This window comes from Artibeus jamaicensis, unplaced genomic scaffold (assembly GCF_021234435.1).
Source record: "Artibeus jamaicensis isolate MK-2021 breed Jamaican fruit bat unplaced genomic scaffold, CSHL_Jam_final contig_402, whole genome shotgun sequence".
NCBI classification, from domain to species: domain Eukaryota; kingdom Metazoa; phylum Chordata; class Mammalia; order Chiroptera; family Phyllostomidae; genus Artibeus; species Artibeus jamaicensis.
This window is the reverse complement of record NW_026521818.1, coordinates 7364401-7384350: the sequence shown is the minus strand read 5'-3', so window position 1 is coordinate 7384350 and position 19950 is coordinate 7364401. Positions and strand designations below refer to the sequence as shown.

At 39.2% G+C, this 19950-nt stretch overlaps 1 protein-coding gene across 3 annotated transcripts in view; it reads right to left on the bottom strand.

Annotated features, from left to right (window-relative positions):
- Positions 1 to 7491, bottom strand: part of YTHDC2 (YTH N6-methyladenosine RNA binding protein C2) — a 64524-nt gene extending 57033 nt beyond the window's left edge. For all 3 annotated transcript variants that reach the window (XM_037167047.2, XM_037167049.2, XM_037167048.2), the window contains exons 1-2: positions 7110 to 7491; positions 5838 to 5928 (exon numbers count right to left, since the gene is read on the bottom strand). In XM_037167047.2, the coding sequence (XP_037022942.2) occupies positions 5838 to 5928; positions 7110 to 7299 (281 nt within the window). In that variant the 5' untranslated portion in view covers positions 7300 to 7491. The remainder of the gene's footprint in view (positions 1 to 5837; positions 5929 to 7109) is intronic.
- Between the last annotated feature and the right edge of the window lie 12459 nt (positions 7492 to 19950).

The following is a 19950-nucleotide window of genomic DNA, read 5'->3' as shown; positions in this document are numbered from 1 at the left end:
AGATGTAAACTGGGAAAAAAAATTTTTTAAAGCTTCTGGATCTAGCCTTCAAAGGTAAGGCAATGAAGATTCATAACTGTTCTCCAATTATCTGATGTAGGTATATTTGTGTCTTCAACTGGTCCAGGACGACCATGTTTAAACACACAGGAAGTCTTTACATATGTTTTGAATGATTTAATAATACATGTCTATAATATAGCTCAAAGTAGTACTAGTAAATAGCACACCAACATGGATTTGAATCCCAGCTCTACCACTTCCTAGCTGTGGGACTGTAAGCATATTATTCAATAGATCTGAGCCCAAAATAACAGTAATAATACCTGCCTCAAATGACTATGCTTATGATTAAATAAGGTAATGCATGGGAAGAGCAGTATTTGTTACAGAGTAGGCACTAAATGAATGAAAGCTATTATTATAGTGAAAAAATAAAAACTTTTACCCAAAATATTTATTAAATATTTTATCATTTGTTAATGTGACCCTTATATTATAGAAATGAGCCACATAGCCACAAATACAATGAAAATTACATGTATAATTTTCCTAATTTTCATTAGATTTAACATTTTCAACATTTTCACTGTAAGAATGCTATAAGACAAAACTGGGGATTAACCTATACAGTTTTAGCTGTCTAAATCACGTAAGTGAGGCTTTCAATTTACCAACATTTATAACTTCTGGAATTCTTTAATGAATTATAACCTTCCTATGCTGTCATCTACTCCTTAACTAGTGCTTAGTGATTCATAAATGATGGCATAAAGATGAAATAATTAAATTTAACCTGATCTAGAAATTATTTCCAAGGTAAATTGGAATTATTGATTCTAGAGATGTTCTCTGTACACAGACCATTCTGAAACTTCAGCAACTGCTATATACTCATTCATTCTCCTTCTGTGCCATTTACTTCATAAAATTTTAACTACATAAGGCAGGAACTGTGCTGAAATGAGCACTAGAAAAAGAAGGGTTAGGAGATTTTTGTTCAACTAGTAATACTGCTTCAACTAACTAGCAATACAAAAGTAAATCATTGTACTTTTCTGACACTGCATACTAGTTCATTTTAAAATCTCTAATTTCTGTCGCCTCCAAGATGCTTTTATTTTCTTAAAAATCATCTCAGAAAACTTTTCCTAGTTTCAACCTTTCACTAATTTTTTAATTCCTTTATTCATTCAGTCAGTCACGCATCATATATCAAGCACCTACTGTCTGCTAGGCACTATGCTAGAAGGTGGGACTGCAAAACTGAAAAAAATATACTCTTTCCTCAATAAGCTCACAACTAAAATAATGTGTCAGACTGAAACTTTCCTAATAATGAAAATGCCTAATAATAATACATTTTGTATTAAATTTTTATGTAATTATTTATATATACATAAATACATTTTTAATGTATGTATAAAAATAATTCATATGAAGCAGGTATGAGTGCTTAGCCATCAGCATTTAAAATTTACTGAACTCAATTTGAACATGGATGGTAGGGCAGAAAGATAACATCAACTTGATAGTTTTTTGATGTTTCAGTAAAATATTTTACTTGTGGCTATTAGTGCTCATTCCTACCACACTCAACACCACAGTGACACTGATACATAATAAAAAGACTAGTAAAGTTTTTGGTAAAATATTCACCTTTTCAATGTGAAGAAGGAAACATTCAGTACATCAGAGATTTGCCCCACTGTGTAAACTGACACACTGAGATTTCATTATTCTTTCATTCCAAAGTAACTGACACCATGCTTTGATGAAAACTGTTAAGAGTCTCCTTTACAAACTAAAATTAACTAGAAACTAGCTACAAGATGTAAGAGCTGCTAGATAACTGAACTTCATATGAACTTTTAAAAATAATAAAATGCAAGCCCCATATGCAATTTTTAAAAAGAAAAAAATGTATGAAAATTACACATAAGAACATCATAAATTTAAAAGGTAAAAGTAATCAATACATGCTACGATGAAGTATTGGCATTTCAACGTCTTCTTCCTTTGAAAGAAAAAATGATCTGCCCTAACTAATCAAATTTGGTGCAATTTTAATACTAATGTTTACCAATTTACACAGCATGTTACTGAATATTTAAGATACTCAAATACAACCATATGAATCACTATTCCTCACTTTCCAAGTCTGTAAACAGTCAGCTAAAGAGCCAAAACCTAAGATGACTACACAGAAAGCTCAAGGCCACCATGGAGCTAACATTTCTAAAAAAATAACACACATTTGAGTTTGATGCCTAGTAAATGCTTAATTTCATATCTCCTTCACTTATACTTCTGTTAGGCAGATAAATGAAAAGATCTAACTCCAAACCATTTTCTCCCCAATACTATAATATAAAATTGCAAATTTATTAAAGCTTATATCATACTAATTTGTACTTTTTTTATGAATACCTAGAAATTAATGAACCAACCAGTTAACTGTGTCACTAAACACAGCTGCTTTCATGTCATGGACACTATATTTGTAGTTCTTTCTGTGACTACTCACAGCTCCCAGGACATTGCTATGAACTCACTTTGAACATCAAAAATTAATTAAACATTAACTATGTTCAAATCCTGGCTCTGCCACTTGCTCTAGCTGTGTGATCCTGAGAAAATTAATCTCTCCAAGCTGGAATTGCTTCATCTGTTACACAGATACCAGATGTTAATAATACAGCTTACCATGTTTAAGACTATTGTGAGGATTAAATGATAATCTACTTAAAACACCTAGAACATGCCTGTTACACAAGAACCCATAATAAATGTTACCTGAGGTTACTATTATTATTGTGCACCGTAGGGTTTTCCTTTCAAGGAATGTCTAAAAATTCACTGAAGAGTTCACCACTCTTACCCCATTTTTCCTATTTTAGCTAGGGGAAAATAGAGAAGTGGAGCATGCAACCCTCCCTGGCAAAAGGCAAGGAAGGCAGTAAATAACTCAAGTCTGAAAAGGAGGCTTTCGTGCAGGGTGGAGCCTCCTGGTCAGGGTGAGTAGAGAGAGCACTTGGATACCTATTAAGCAGTAATTTCAGCAATAACAGGTTAAGAAACCTATACTTGGAAAATTTACTTTCATATTTACTTTATCTTCCACAAGTTTTCAACAAAGTTCATTTTGTAAATTTTATTTTTTCTAACTTGGACTAAGAAAAATAAAAAAGAAATTTTGTTTTGTTCATAAAAGTATGCTTTTAAAACCAAAATTCTGAGGTGACATTTTTGTTATGAGAGAATCCCCCAAAAATCTTTAGGATATACTACAGAACACACACAAAATGCAGGTGTTACTCCAAAAATAGCGTTTTCACCAAAAGATGAGCAAGTATAAAAAGTAATTAATTGCAAAGTAAATTCAACCCTTTTGGAGGAGATGAAAAACAAAACCCAAAATACATGGCTTCATTTTGACAAAAGGGAGATTTTTTAAAAAGTGATGAGAAAAAAATTATAAATTATCACACAGTGAGCCTAGAATCTATTTTTAAAACCTTAGAAGCAGCTCAAAATAATCACAGAATCTTAACTAAAACAAAGAAATTAACTCCTTTATATTTTACATTTAAGAAAATGGGCCTTTACAGTTTAAGGGACTTGAACAAAGCTAGAGAATGAGGCAGTGAGAGAAGTTTCCTGACCTTCCCTCTACACCAGGTTCTCTCACAAATATGTATTAAGGAACAATACTACCAGGCACAAAATTTAAAAAGCAGAAAAACTATCTCCCTAAATTAATGAAGTTAATACTAGGAGATTACAAAAAAAAATCTTTACTCAATGTTGAACAGAAAAACCCATGAAGTACGTGAGGTGCAAATTCTCATATAACTTAAATAAAAGATTTAAGAAGTATATTTAAAGTGAGGTAGGTCTTCATAAATGTGAAAAGAAGAAAAAGCATTAGAAAATCACAAGGACCACTAGATAAACTTTGTACTACGTTTGCTAACTTAAAAAGGGAAGGAGAAAAAGCCAGGAAATGTCGTAAGAGCTATTGTGGAGCAGTGAATATTGGTATTAGGGACTGGGTAAGTAGGAAGAGTGCCTTGCTTCCCTTAGCATCTCTTTTCCTTTCTCCTCACTCTCTGTCTCTTTAGTGTTTCTTTATCCCTTTTTTTGTCCTGGTAACTTTTCTTGCTTGCCCCTTCCCCAGATATTTCTCCATTCTGGACCATCCCATAAATGATGGGATGGTACTGAACAGAAGAAGAGGTAATCTATTCTAATAGACTGCTTTTCTAAGAGTAATTTCTAACTGTCATTTCTAAGTTAACTCTTCAGAATTCAAAATTCATTTAACCACAGACATTTCTGTGGTTACAGCTGCAGAACTGTGCATTTATAACAGAGGTTTTCTAGTGCAGGTTCGCAACCTCTTATCTGAAACTCTTAAATCCAAACAGCTCTGAGAAATTTCTTTGTTAAGTCTGCAGCAACTTAAATTGACATAGCTATTTCTAGGCTTTATTTATCTTAGTGTGAATATTCACATATTTTCCAGTAGATATATTAATGTGATTAAAGGTGATCACATTATCCCTATACCATATTAGGGGTATTATGTCACATATTGCAAATATACCCTAATACCTTTTTAAAATCAGAAAAATCTGAATCGCAACACCTACTTGATCCAGGTGTTTTTGGATAAAAGATTATTCCCCTGTACCGTATTTTTATTTCCAAGTGCAGTATTTCACCTATTCAGAGGACTATAGTATGGGGGTGTTCAGGAACCTAGCCACTGTTCTAGCACTGGCTCAGTGATGTTCAAAATGCACATTCACCTGAACGAAATCCCCGGTCAGTAATGTATCACTATGGTGGCCATTCATATGCAAGACATACCCACCTAAGCTAATTTCACTTTAGAACCCTCCTACTATTTATTTATTAATATATACTTATTAAAAGTAATTATAATTTATTATTTAATAAAGTATTGTTTTCCTCCTTTTAATCTAAAAACTAGTAAGCTGAAATGTTATCTCTTTTTCCTCCCTCTCTATGGTTCTTAACCAGGGGCAATTTTGCTCCCCAGGTAACATTCTGGTAATGACCAGAGAGCCATTTTTGGTTGTCACAACTAGGGATGGAGGTGTTACTGCTATCTATAGTAGTAAAGGCTTAAACATCTTACAGTGCAGAAAACAGCCCTCCAAAATAAAGAATTATCCAGTCCAAATAAAAATAGCTCCAATATATGTGGGAGAAACCCTGCTATATGTTAACCTCAAAATGAAAGAGCTCCATAGAATTTTAGACTTCTTCAATTCGTATGGCTAAAAATGACCTTTCCCAATATTGATGAGTGACTGTCAAAAAAAATATGTACTGTTTCCTCCTATTCCATTTTATTTAACTGGCTCTAATCATCGGATTCCTGAGTTGGTAGGAAAGAAAACAATCAATGTGTGTTCTAGTGCTCACCATTACAGTACAGTAACATTAAGAGAGAGAAGTTCTATAAATAATTATTCTTACTATCTTTTGTCCATCACTCTTAAGAAAAAAATAGGAGATTTAGTTTCAATGAAATATGAAAATATTTTTCTCAAGCAATTTTAGTTTTTAAACTATTTTTTCTTACATCTTAAAGTTTACCTTTTTCATCCTTAGGAAAAACAACAACAACAACAAAAAAGAACGGGGGACACAGGTGGAAAAGTATAGACACAAATCAGTTTATCTATACACTATATAATTAAGGATGTAAACCTAAAATAGTAATAACAATGTAAATATAGTCAGAAACATTTCTCTAATTTTGGTAAATATTTTTCTTTAAATAAGAAAAGCTACCAGCTTACCCTTTACTTTTAGAGACCAAACCAAGAGACTGACTCAATCGATGAATAAAGGCTCGTTCAGTACTGGTCAAAGAAGAAGGAAATTCCATTTCTACAAGGAAAAAAAAAATACACAAAGTACCACTTGGGAACAGGCTATTTTCTTTCAAGGTGCTTCAATATGCATACATAAATATAAAACATAAAAAACATAAGCATACAAATTACATTTTATGTGAAAAGTAGATATTCAATAACCACTGAATGTCTAGTATTGATATAATAAAATTATGATATAAATAAAAATTAAATATCATGTTATAATAAAATTGTGATATGTTATATTAACGAAATTAATAAAAATCAAGTCTATTACAATATTTAAAAAATTAAATCTATGTAAAGGACTCTAATGGTCCAGCAAAGATTCTACTTATTTTCACTAGAATCTTGAGTTGGTACAGTAACTGATGGACATATTTCACTGTTTTAACTTAGTCCTCACTTGCTTAATGAACACAGTGTTTATTTCCTTCCACGGTGAGGTGTGCTCAAGCATTCTGAATGCTCCACATCAAACTCCACGGTCTTTGCCTTCACAGCTGTAGAGACCCCCTTTCTCACTAGCTCAAGCTGGACTTGTTGTTACTTATTGCTGAGGCTGTACCTTTGTTTAAAATAAGTTCAATATCACTCCGTCCAGCTCACTCCCAATTTTGGGCTGTAAGCTTCCAGAGTTAGGGGTCCCCTACTTAAGGCCAACGAATCGGAATGAGCCTAGGTCTGCACTGTGGGACCCAAGACGAGTAGCTCTCTAACCTTAGGAGACTGGCAAGACCCTCCGTCTACCAAAGCAAGTTTTATTTTTTTAAGTGCCAAGGTTCGAGGATTCAAAGCACTACACACTGCTGGTGCATTTATTTAATTTCCTTCCGCTCTTCTTGTGTAGCTTAAATGTGACTCATGTAAGGCTAGCACAACTTTCTTTAAAAAAAAAAAAAAGTAAAGGCTTATCGCTGCTTAAACACCGTGGCTGAATCGCCCAAAGCCTCTCCCTGGGAAAACGAAACGCCTCCGGCCAAAGCGCAAACTGCGTCTTCCACCTCTGATGCCACGCCAGTGCCGCCCGCAGCCCCACGGATCGGCAGGGCGCCGCCGGGCGCCGCACTTCCCTCCCGCGGACCGCCAGGTGCCGCCCGGGTCCTCCCACCCCCGTCGGAGGCAGCGCCTCCGCACGGGGCTGCGGGTGTGGGGTCGCGGGGCAGCCGGCGGGGTCCTTGTCGGGAGCCTCACCTTTCTGGTCCCCATATCGGAAGCGCTCCAGAGCGATATTGACTGCGATCTTCACCTCCTCGTCTATGCGCACGTCCTTTAGCCCCTTGGCCCGGGCACCGCCCCCAGGGCCACACTGAGCCGGGCCGCCACCACCGCAGCCGCCGCCCGGAGCCGGTGGCCGCGGGGAGACGCTGCTAGGCCTGGACATGGCCCTGAGGAGATGGTCACCCCGCCGAGAAGCAGCCAGGCCTGCGGGCTGACGGCCAAGGAGAGGGACAGCGGACTTCCGAGGCAACCCCCGGGACCTGACGGCTCCACCGACGGCGCCCTGGGCCGAAGCCACCAGAAAGCCCCAATCAATCACCACAACAAACACAGGCAGCACCGGCTCCCCGAAAAGCTTGGCGCGGCGGAGACAGCAGGCGTGCTGACGTCACCAGAGCCGCCGGCGCCAGTGACCTCAGCGCGCTGGCTGCCCCTCGCCTCCAGGTGGCTGCAGCTCACTCAAATGCTCCCGACCCAGCGGGTCCTCCGGATCATCTTCTGTCCTCATCCACCCTCAGCACCGGGGGGGCTCTTACTCATACCCCTACTCAGGCACTGATTATTGTGTTCAATCCTTTCTTCGTTCATTCATTCAGTAATCAGGCGTAGGCTCCTACTATGTGCCCGGGAAGCACTATGCTACATCCAAGATACTCATTCAGTAGGGGTAGTAGAGTTACCAGATTTAGCAAAAAATAACAACAAGATGCCCAGTGTTTCTTTTTTTTTTAATTTCAGATAAAAAAAAATTTAGCTTGTGAATGTCACATGCAATATTTGGAAACACATAGTAAAAAATTATTCATTACCTGAAATATAAATTTAAGGAGTATCTATCTGGCAACTCTGAATGGAAGTGACAGACAATAAACTAATAATTATCAAATGATAGTATAAGTAGTCTATGAGATGATGGAATTAGGAAGGTGGGATCCTTTAATTTAGCAGGTCAAGGAAGATTATGAGAATTTCCACTCGTTCATATATTTGTTACATATATGACTATATATACATCAAAAATACATATTTTGCTAATACTGTGTATATATGTCTCTACTTGCCTATCTACATAGTAATTAGTTTAAAATGTGTGTTAGGGGGTGAGCCACAGGTTTAAAATGTATGTTAAGAGTTTAGCCACAAGGTGGTACTACAAAGCTATCTCTTTTGCTTTAGGTCCAATGTCACGAATGCCATTGATTTTAACATACAACTGGGAATTACTAAGAGCAGAAATCATACTAATGGTTGAGATGCCAGCATTTGGGTTCATGTGGGATAGTGCTTATATTTTCAAATCATAAAACTGACTCCTGGAGATGCTATGAACTAGTTCATAGTCCTCTTTTTCTTACCCACTCTCATGTTATCACAGAATATTCCAATCGTTACCCAAAACATCAAACTCTAATATATTCAGTACTAATAAAGAAGAATGTGAATAGATATGGACTCTTAAGTCTTAGAGTTTAATTTTAATAGAGTATTTTTACAGGATGTGCCTCAAAAACATCTGGTACCCCTTAAACTATCTCCCAAACACTATATCTCAGCCCCCACAATAGGTTAGCCAATGCATTGTGCAACTTACTGAGCCATGGTTATCATCCTGGGCATGACTGAAGAGAGGAGGAAATTCATCTATTCCAGGAAGTCTTGGCCAGGGATTGTTTGTTTGTTTGTTTGTTTGTTTTGGTTTGGTAGATGTACCTTAAAAGAGACACAAAAAAAGGGGGAGGAGAGATTTGGTAAAGATTTACAGGGAAGAATTTTCTAAGCAAAGGGCTGTGGAAGAGAAAGGTCCACGTCACAGCCCTGAAGACCACTCACTGGGAACATGGAGGGGCAAGATGAAGGAAGCGAGGAAGAAAGCAGTGACCTGAGATAACCCAGGTAAGTCTAGTCTACGATCTGGTAGAAGAAATTTACTTTACTGAGAAGTAGAACCACTACATGGTTTTAAAGATAGGGGTGATATAAATATGTCAACTGGCATAGGTCCTTGTAGAATTGTAAGGAAACAATGCTGTTTGAATTCAGTCAAGAGTAGGCTCTAAAAATCAAGTGTAGAAATGATAACACTTTAAGGATTTAACAGCGATGATAAAAAGAATCAGATGAGAATCTCTGACAGGATGCAGTAGGGTTGGGAGAATAAATGCCCCTAGGTTTCTCCCTCAGGAGACTGTCACAAAGAATTTGGATATGAAGAGGGAGAATCTGTTTATCGGTGGAGCCCTCTCCTGGGAAGCCCATCTTGGGCTGCTCAGAAAAGAAGAAAACATCAAAACCTACTGAAAGCAAAAAGGTTTATCACTGAATATTTCATGATTTTTTTTATTAAAGAATCCAGTTTTTAAAGCTTAGGGCAAATTTACCTTTAGATGTAGCTGAAGAAGGATTAGACAGGTTTTTCAATAGCTTGATAGTTTATTTACAACCCATAAAATAGTGAGTTTACTTTCCCCATGGCATACTTAGTACTTTGTAAATATAACACTTTGTCTCTCACTGAAATTTTTCTTTAAAATCTTCACAAGCAAAATCCTGGTAATCTGGGTGATGAATATATGGGTTTTCTTTGTGCCATTCTCTTTAGAGCATGTTTGAAAAACTGGTAATTAAAAAAAAATCCTTGATAGTCTTTTCAGCTCTAACACATTATCAAGCTAGCAAACCTACTTCACCTGTGGAACAGGTTAAGCGAGAAGTGTTGTTTTTTTTTTAGAATATGCAATCACCTTGTTGAGATGCATTATCTGAAAGTCATCACCTTTACCCCAAAGTATTCAAGTTGAGCAATAACACTAGAAGAAAGAGCAGCCTGGTGTTCTCTGGAAGAGGAATCGGTTTTAAGAATACTTTCTTGTCAGACATTTTAGGGACATTTCTTTCATGTCTGCTTTGGCAAATTGTCTCTTGGTTAATACCAGATGGGATTTTTAAAAATTGTATTAGTCAGCTTGAGCTGCCATGGCCAACTACCACAGACTGCATGGCTCAAACAAGAAATTTTTTTCTTACAGTGCTGGAAAATGAAAAGCCCAATATCAACATCCAGCAGGATCTGGCTGGTGAGAGCTCTCTTCCTGAATATAGGTAGCTACCTTCTTGTTGTGTGCTCACATCGCCTTTTCTGGGTGTGTGAGGGTAGAAAGAGACAGAGCAAGCTCTTTCCTGTCTCCTCTTACAGAGCATTAATCCCATTATAAGGACTCCCTCATAGCCCTGTTAACCCTAATTACTTCCCAAGGTCCCATCTCCAAATACCATTACATTGTGAGTGAGGGCTTTAGCATGTAAATTTGGAGATGGGGATACAAGTATTCAGCTCATAATAGAGATGTAAGGGACTTCAGAGTTACATGTTGAAACTCATGTGGTCCATCACTTAAGGCAGCAGAGCCCAAGAAAGCACACTGGATTCACAGAAGTGCCTTTGTACTCTTCTTCAGCCCTTCCCTTCCTTCTGCCCACAAGACCTATCTAATGGACTATTTCCATAAAGTTTGAAATCACTGCTAAGTACTGAATAGCCACCCAGGGACATTTCATTTTAGTAAGGGAGTCTTAAACTCCCAAACGCAAAGAAACAAATCTCTTCTAGTATAATTTCGGGAAATGCTATAGCTAGTGAGAAGTTAGCAGATGGGATTCCATCTCATCATGCTGTAAGTCACCACATAGAAATAGTTACTACTTTCTCTGCTTGTGAGACTGACTCCTATGGAGAATTAGGTAATGCATGAGCAGAGAAAAATCCTGCCTTATTGATAATTAGCCAACGTAATGGGCGAGTGAAACTTTAACTATGGCAAATAAATCATGGAATTTTAGAAATGAAAGGAATCTTTGGAATTCGACCGGGTCATTTTACAGACAACAAAATGAAAGTATAGCTAGCTCAGTCGGGTAGATTGTCCAATACTCTATAGTTTCTTGAAGACTCAAGAGTAGGGTACCTTTCTACTATACTGTGTTAACATCAATGCTCCAGTTCCGCCTCGTACCATTAGACATCAGGCTCGGCCTCTGGCTGCACACTCTCACTCTGGACTTGTTAATGAGGAGGTGGATGACGGGGAGCCATTTCCTCACCAGCAAGCCTTTAAATTCTTAGCCCTGAGCAAGCAATTCTACAGGTTTTAAGCTGGGTTGGGCCTCAAAGATTAATCTGTGGCTTCCTGTGAAAGTAGACCACACATGTTGACTTGCCAGCTGTTGCCACCCCAACTTCTCTATTCATAATTTACAACATCAGGAATCTTCCGGGTAGGTACAGGTCTTACTACCTCCTTAATTATCAATGCAAAACTGAAATAACAAGCACAAGCCTCTTATTATTGTACCTTCACAGGCTTCTGGAAAGCTCTGACAGATTCCCTAGAGAAATCTGTGGAATCAGTGGGTAAATACTGGATTTAATAAATATTTTAGACACAAATCCACCATCTACCGTCTCTCTTAGATCCCTTCTGATTGATTGTCCTCTGTAACTGTGGGAGATATGCCTCTCCTGGATAACTTCCTCTATCAAAGCTTCAGGACTCAGCTGTTGGGAACAACCAAGAATGTGCAAACCATGTACCTCATTCATTGCTTCCATCTTGGTTTGTGGTCATGGAGGAAAAGATAGTATCAGACCTTGGGTGGATTAATAACAACGAAGATGGTTGAAGGCATTTTTAAATATTGTGGAAAATTTCAAATACAAAGTAAACAGAACAGTACGATGAACCCTGTACATCACCCAGCCTCAGCGATCTGCCATTTCATTGCTCATCCATCTGTACCGTCACACACATTCCTTTCTTACTCAATTATTATGTTTTAAAAAAACAAACAGAAATTTACTCCTCACAGCTCTGGAGGCTGGCAGCCCTAAAGCCAGGCACCAGCACGATCTCTTTCTTTCTTTCTCTGGGGAGGGCCCTCTTCCTGGTTCATAGCTCTCACCTTCTCACTGCACTCTCACATAGTGAAAGGGGCCTATCATTTTTTTTTAAATTTTAGACACACACACATATATACATACATTTTATAAATGTGCATATATTTTATATATTAAAAACTATGGGATATATATATATATACACATATCATACAGTTTTTAGCTATATAATTTGGGAATAGGTATACCTGTGTAACTCACACCCTTACTATCTCTTTTTGAATACACTTAAAATTGGTAAACTAGTAGATAAGGAAATAGCTTACACATTTTGAAATCATGAAGCATTGTTGCGGATATTTCTCGCTTTGGGAATTCTTCCCTTTATCCTCCCCTTCTCCACTTCGACACTGCCGGACCAAGCCTTCCTCCCCTACTTTGTTTCTGACAGTTTGCCTCTGCATATTGGCTCCAGAATTCTGCCCAGCAATTTAGATTTGAGGCTCCAAATGAGATTTCCAGTAATTTCTTCATTGGTTCCACTCATCTCAGATAAGAAGTTAGTGCCAACCCCTTCCCAGAACCCAGCAGCCTAGCTCACTCTTGACTGCTTTGCCTGACAGGAGAAAGAAATGGAGCAGTCAAGTCTTCTTGGCCCAACCCAGGCACCATCTCGTACCAATAAGGGTCATAGGAGAAAGAGAAATAAAATACAGTTTTCCCTGATCACCCCAAATTAAACCGAGAGGATTGAGGAAAATACCTTAAGCCACTCCTGATAAAAGGAAGGAAGGAAAAAAGGAAGGAAGGAAGGAAGGAAGGAAGGAAGGAAGGAAGGAAGGAAGGAAGGAAGGAAGGAAGGAAGGACTTCCAGGCTCAGTGAGAGGGTGATTGTTCCTGCTATAATTATCTTCCCCCAAGGCAGTGTATTTCAGCCAGATACATACTTTTTAAAAATTATATTATATTCCTGAAAAAAATACATGCACAAATGAATAAGTTTTCTGAAACAATGTGTAAGACTACTAAGTTAAATACATTCAGATATATTCATTTTATATTTCTCAAGTTCATTTTTTAAAAAGCTGGTCACCATGTAATAAAATAATTTTGCAACCCATTGATGGATTGTAACCTGTAGTTTGAAAACCATTGCCCTAAGGACATTGCCTAAAATGTTGAGTTGGCACTCCTCTCAGAGGCCCTTGGCCTCAGCATTTCCTTCACTGGGGGCCAATATGATCCTTGACAAAGTCGGTTGCTCTGCTTAAATCCAGGATACCTACACTCCTTAAAAATGATGGTGTTTAGCAAAGGATTATTTATAGTCAACCAGCATCAAGCCCCTGCCAGATGGAAGGCTCCTCTTCAGAGCCCACCTAACCCACCATAGCTACAGTGGAGGTAATTGGAGAGCCAGTCATCGCCTGAGATAATAAGAGAGCGAGGATGATGCATAGCCATGCATACACCCAGTCATGCACACAGTCGTACCCCAGCGTTTCGTATTGTGTTTCCATACCCATCAGTTACAAGAAGAAATAAAAGCCTTTTGTATAAGAGGTGCTGTGTATGCAAGGAAAATACAGGCCCTTTCTCTGGAGGGTTGAATCTGACTACTGTGTAGCCAACTTCCTATATCTGAACACAGATAGAAAAATAGAAAACATTTTAAAAGAGGTCTGATGATATCAGATATCCAACAATAAAGGTCTTGGAAATACCCCGATGTACACACTGATTCAGTTTTATTTTAAAAAATCATAATAGTGAAGTTTCATGAGGTTCTTCTTTGTGATCCAAATAATGTGCTTTATAAGAATTATGTCCTGGAATTTTACAAATTCCTATGAAATAGGTGATTCTATAAACTTAATTTTATAGATGAGGAAACCCAAACTCAGAGAGATTAAGTAATTTGTCTAAGATTACCCTGAAAGTAATCAAAATAGAAAAGATTTGAGCTCGGACTGTGTGTGCGCGCAAAGATGTGCCACCCAATTCCCCTACAAGAAACAATTTGTTGCTCCAGCTTCTGGGAATGTTCTCAACATCAGCCTTCAGCTGTAAGACTGTTCAGGGATTGACTCAGCCTCAAAAAAAAAAAACACAACTCCTTGAACAGAGTCACAACCTTCTCAGTGCAGCCTATACCCAATAACTGATTGAAGAGGAGACCTAAGGCCCATCCATGGCAGACCAACAGAGGACAACTCTGAAAGCTCATTTTGGTTCTGGGGCTCCCTATCAGGTCAACCAAGACTCTTAGCAGGTCTTTATCAAGATGTGCTTCCCCTCTGCCCAGTATTGCTTCCTTTTTCTGTTTTCCACAGTCCTTTCCAGCACACTCCTTAGTGGATAGATTGCACAACAAATTCTGCTTCTGAGTATTCTTTCCTGAGAACCAAAACTGCAGCAAGGGAAAATCCCCCCAATGAACAGAGCTTCAAGTGATCATCCACTTTGTATAAAGAAAAATGGCCCAAACTTAGACTATATATAGACTCATAAGTAAGAGCAAATGGCCTAGTCAGTTGCTCAGGAGCATGGAAAGAGGAAGAATGGAAGAACAGGGAGACAAGAAGGACCGGGTAGAGAAATGTGAGTGGACATAGAGCCGTGAATGAAAAATGGGAAGACCTTTCCATCACATATTAAATTATACCAAAGATCATTCACAGGAAGAGACATTAGCAACCAAGCAGACAAAATGACTTGGCAAGATGAGGCCAGGCAGTCCCTGTTATTAGCCACCCCAGAAATGGGGCTACACTTGGGCCCAACATCATGGGCACCCATTTAACAAGGTGATGTTGCTGCTACTGTTATCAAATGTCCAACCTGCCACTAACAGAGACTAATACTGGGTCTCTAATATGGTGAGGAGCCTGACTGACCCTCTGATGGCAAGCTGACCACACTGGGCCACTTCTACTCTGAAAGGGCCAGTGATTCATGCTCACACTAGACAACTACTTCTGGCATGAGTTTGCCTTTCCTACTTGCAGGGCATCAGCCAGTATTCCTACGCAAGAGCTTACAGAAGATTTGCTCTATTGACATGGGATCCCACATAAGATTGTGTCAAGTCAGGTAATCCACACCACCTGAAGCTCAGGAATGGGCTCATGACCATTAGATCCACTGGTCATATCACGTACTGCACCACCCAGAAGCTGCTGGAAGAAGTAGAAGTCTCCTGGAAGCATAGCTGAAGTGCCAGCTTGAAGGTGATATTTTATAAGGGTGGTGAACTATCCTCCAGGACATGGAACACACCTTGGATCACAGACTTCATATGGTGCTGCATCCCCAGTAGGGGAACTACAGGATTTAGAAACCGAGGAGTAGAAGTAAAAGTGACTGAACTTAACCTGACCCCACCCCACCTACCATGATCCATTGAGGAAATTTATGGCTGCTGTCTCCAAAGGTCTCACCTGGAAAAGTTTTGAAATCCTTTTGTCCAATAAAAAACATCTTCCACCAAAGGGATACAGATATCGGCAGACAAAAAGAAGAGTCTCTATCACAGCTGTGGCAATTGACCTTAATCATCAAGAAAAGTCAGAGCTACAGTTACACAGTAGGAACAAGAAGGAGTATGCTCATCACACAGGTGATATATTTTTCTGGTTGTAACAGTAAATGAACAAGTGCAGCAATCAAAGATGCGGATCTGGGTTGTGCCACTAAGGAAGCAGCCTAGGCTAGCTCTTGAAGTGCAAGGGGTGCCTATACTTCCCAGTGGAGGAGAGAGACAATGAATAGCATTTGGGACCCTAGGACCTGCAGTAGTGCTAGGCGTTATCCTTTTTCCTCTTCTGAGATTATCCCAGAAAAAGAGGTCCACTAGGATCCAGAAGAAGATGCTCTCCTAACATAAGAAGAAGTGAATCCAATGTCTTGAGGAATGATCTATGATGAACATGGCGTTGCACCACTGAGCTTTGCCTTAGAGAGAAGACTTGTTGTCCAGCCTCTAAGGAAGCCAGTAGAAGATGGTCGTCAGCTGCCAGTCTACCAAGAATTGACTCTGCTACAGAGTCAAGTTGCCAAGGTTGCAACCTTCCTGGGTTGTGGATCCGAAAGGACATCACTCTACACCCAATGATTGGTTGAGGCAAAAGTATAAAGACCCAGACATTGCATTTTGTTACAGGACAATCTGATGAACTGTGTGGTAGCAGAATAATGCCCCCACCTACAGATATCCACATCATAAACCCTGGAACTTTTGAATATGTTCAAATGGCAAGGGGGAATTAAGGCAACATATAGAATTCTGTTTGCTAATCAACTGATCTGAAAATAAAGAGATTATCCTAGATTTTCTGGGCGAGCTCAGCAGAATCATGGGGCTCCTTTAAAGTAAAAGGAAGGCACATAAAGTCATCAAGTAAGAGAGATTTGAAAATGCTCTTAAGCCGACTTTGAAGATAGAGGAAGAAGCCAAGAGTCAAGGAATGCAGGCAATTTCTAGAAGCTGGAAAAGGCAAACATGAATTCTCCACTAGACCCTCCAGAAAGAACACAGTCTTGCTGAAAACATCGATTTTAGCTCAATGAGGCTCATTTCTGATTTCTGACCTCCAGGACTGTAAGAAATACATTTGGGTTGTTTTAATCCACTAAGTTTGTGATAATTTGTTCCAATAGTAACAGGGAACTAATATAGGCCATTTTAGCTCCAGAGTTATTGTGACATGGGTCAGACAAGTGTGCTCTGGGGCCCGTCACAGCAAGACTTCTGTCCTATCCTGCTGCTTTCACCACCTTCGCCCACATGTTGAGCACCTGAGAGCATTTCCTGGGAGCATCCTGCAAATGAAACTCGATCTCAGAGTCTCTGTCCCTGGGAACCAAACCCAGGGCAGATTATAAAAGCTCATGATGACTTCTTATGATTATGAATCTGTAAGTTATAAACATAAGTATAAAGTTTATCATTATTATCCCTTTTCAGTATTTCTCAAAAAGTATAATGCCTAATATAAACAGCATTGGCCCAGGTGAGACAATGTGAAGTAAATGTGAGGAAAATGGTCCCAACAGGTTGAAGCGAGTTTAGTCCCTGCTCTTGGTGCATTACTCTAAACTTTGCAGATTTAATTTCCCTCTCTCACCACCCCATCCCATAAATAGGAAATATAAAAACCTTCCACTAGATAGTATTAAGTAAGGTAAAATTATTTAAACATGTAAACCAGTATTTACTGATTTGCAGTAATGGCTCAGTAGAAGTTCGTTGAACTTACTCAACTCTACCTCACTGTTTTCTCTTACAGAAATAAGCTCATTTAATAATACATGAAAGATATCTTAGGATAAATAAAAGATAAATAAACTGGAGACTGGCAAATTTCTACCAAATTATATGATTCCGCTCTCAAAATGTGTACTTTAAGCCGAGAGCTCTGGAAGGTTGGTGTGACCTGGGAAGGTGAAGAAAGGCTTCCTGAGGGATATGGGAACTTAGCTGAGCTCATAAAAACACTGGAGAGAAAGAGAAGCAGACAGCGGTGTCCTAACTCCAATTCCAGCACGTGGTTCGGTAAACACAATTTGGAGGGGCAAACATCAGATAATTGAGTTTGCGCAATGCTGTGGTTGTTTTGTTTTAACTGGTAATGTATACAGGATATTTTGAAATGTATTGCATGAATATGAAGTGTTGTTATAACCAAGAGGAATATGAGAAGAAGCAAAAAGGGAATAAGGACAACAATGTTTAGCTATATGCTAATCTCAGATCCATATGAAAACCCTTTGAAAGTATGGTATAACCAGCAATGTTAGATTTATGGTCATGGGTATTGTTCATTTCAAGCTCCTACTTTCCATTTATCATCTTTATATTCATATAGCATCTCTATTTTTAATGTCTTAGAAATTTCTCCCCCTCCTAGTAATCTTTTCAGCTGAAATTTCACATGCTTCACATCAGCTCAGGAGCAAATTCTTTTCTGGAAGTTTGAACCTATCTGTTCAGCCATTTCTGAGTTACCCAGCCATGAGCAAATGTTGTTTAGGAAATTTGTCAGGATCTACTTTTTTGTGTGCTCAGATTTAATTCAGGATGATTTAAATTCAAATCTGCAGAGCCATCAGGCACATATCCTCTCAGGAGAAAAAACACTCTTGGCTTTGGGATATAATTGGTTGAGGTTTACACTCCACTTTCTCTCTATATGGAGTGTGGTTATGAAGAGAGCTACTCAAATCCTGGAAAATCCTTTGGGTTTCCATACCTTCCACACATGTTGTATTTTTAAAAATGCTTTTTGTTTCTTTCTTTTTTCCCTTCTACAAACCATTGATGCTCTAGGAGGATTTGAGGGATAGCAACACCTGTCTGGCTATATTGACAGACAATAATAAAAGTTTTATTCTATGAAAAAATTAGAAAAATATAGATTTATAATATTTATTTATATTTGGGAACTTGGGCACTGGTCCTTCTATTATAGACAGGAATATTTGTGTTGCTGGTAGCATCCATTAAGCAAAATATTGGGTATATTGACAAAGTTATCCAAGACGACATCCTGTAAGTGTGCTAAAATACTGAAAACTTACAGAATGAAAAAGAACTAAAGCAGGAATGGGTGCATGGGGTGGAGAGAGGAGTGAACAGGGCAGAGAAACCTTTGTGACCTAGCACATGGTCCCAAGACATATGAATGTGTTCCGATGACCTATTACTGAATGACAAAACACTGTGAAATTTACTGGCTTAAAACAACAACGATCCCTTTATTATCATCATATTGTGGGGGGCTGGTTGGGCTCAGCTGATCAGTTTTCACTCAGGGTCTCTCATGCAGTTGCAGCGTCTAGCACTAGCACCCTCTCAAGACTCACTCATTCACTCACCCAGCTCCCGGGCTGGGAAAGCTCACACATCTCAGGCTCCTTGGGTTTATCTTTCTGGCTTCTGCCTCCTCTCCCCAGCACAGCAGGTTCAGGGTGGCCAAACTTCTTTCAAGGCAGCTCTGGACTTTATGGGTGTGTGTCCCAAGTGAGAGAGTCAGGTGGAATCTGCCCTGACTGTTCTAACCTGGCCTCACAAGACAGTCACAAAGGCCCCATTCAGTTTCCAGGGGAGGCGACAGGTGCCACCTCTTAATGAGAGGTGCACCAAACAATCTGCCAGTGTGTTTTCAAATCACCACAGGACTTCATAGACCTCTGGCAGAAAGTCTGGGACAGAATAGTGAGTCACTCACACAACCACAAACTGGTTCATTGTGGGACCTTTCATGCTGTGGTGGAAGGATACTCATGTTTAGGAGCTCTTTCAAAGTTAGACAGCCTGCCTGGGCTTGCCTCTGCCAGGACACTTACCGAGTCTGGAGGCTTAACCAAAAGTCAGTGTCTCCATTTTGTTACCTAGAAATTAGAGATAATGAGAGTTAACATTTATTGAGCTCTTAGCAGGTGACAGACCTTTGTCCCAAGTGCACTGTCTACTTACTATCTTATTTTATAACCAAGATAACCGTACCCCCTAAGTTACAATGTTGATAATAGGGCCATCTTTCAGGTCTGTTGCGCAGATCAAATGGGACCATCTGTTATCTTCCCTCTTGATGTTATTAAGGCTGTGTGGCAAATTCTGTTGATGCCATGTCAGGAGAGTGAGCTGGTTCCAGAAATGGGCCAACCGTGCACAATAACATACAGGAACGAAGATTGCGGATTGTTCCCACTCGAAATGGAAGACCAGTCTGGACTAAAGGAGGAGGCGGGAGGGGGGTGGTCAGATTTCTTGAAAAGACCAGCCAGTCCAAGTCGCACTTGGAACTATGCGTGCAGAAGAACCCAGCTCATTTTGCAGAGTGGGACCAGGAGCACCGTTTTGAGTTTATAAGCGAGACTCCTTTAAAAAGGAGTTCAGGACTGCAGGCTGTTGGAAGCGTT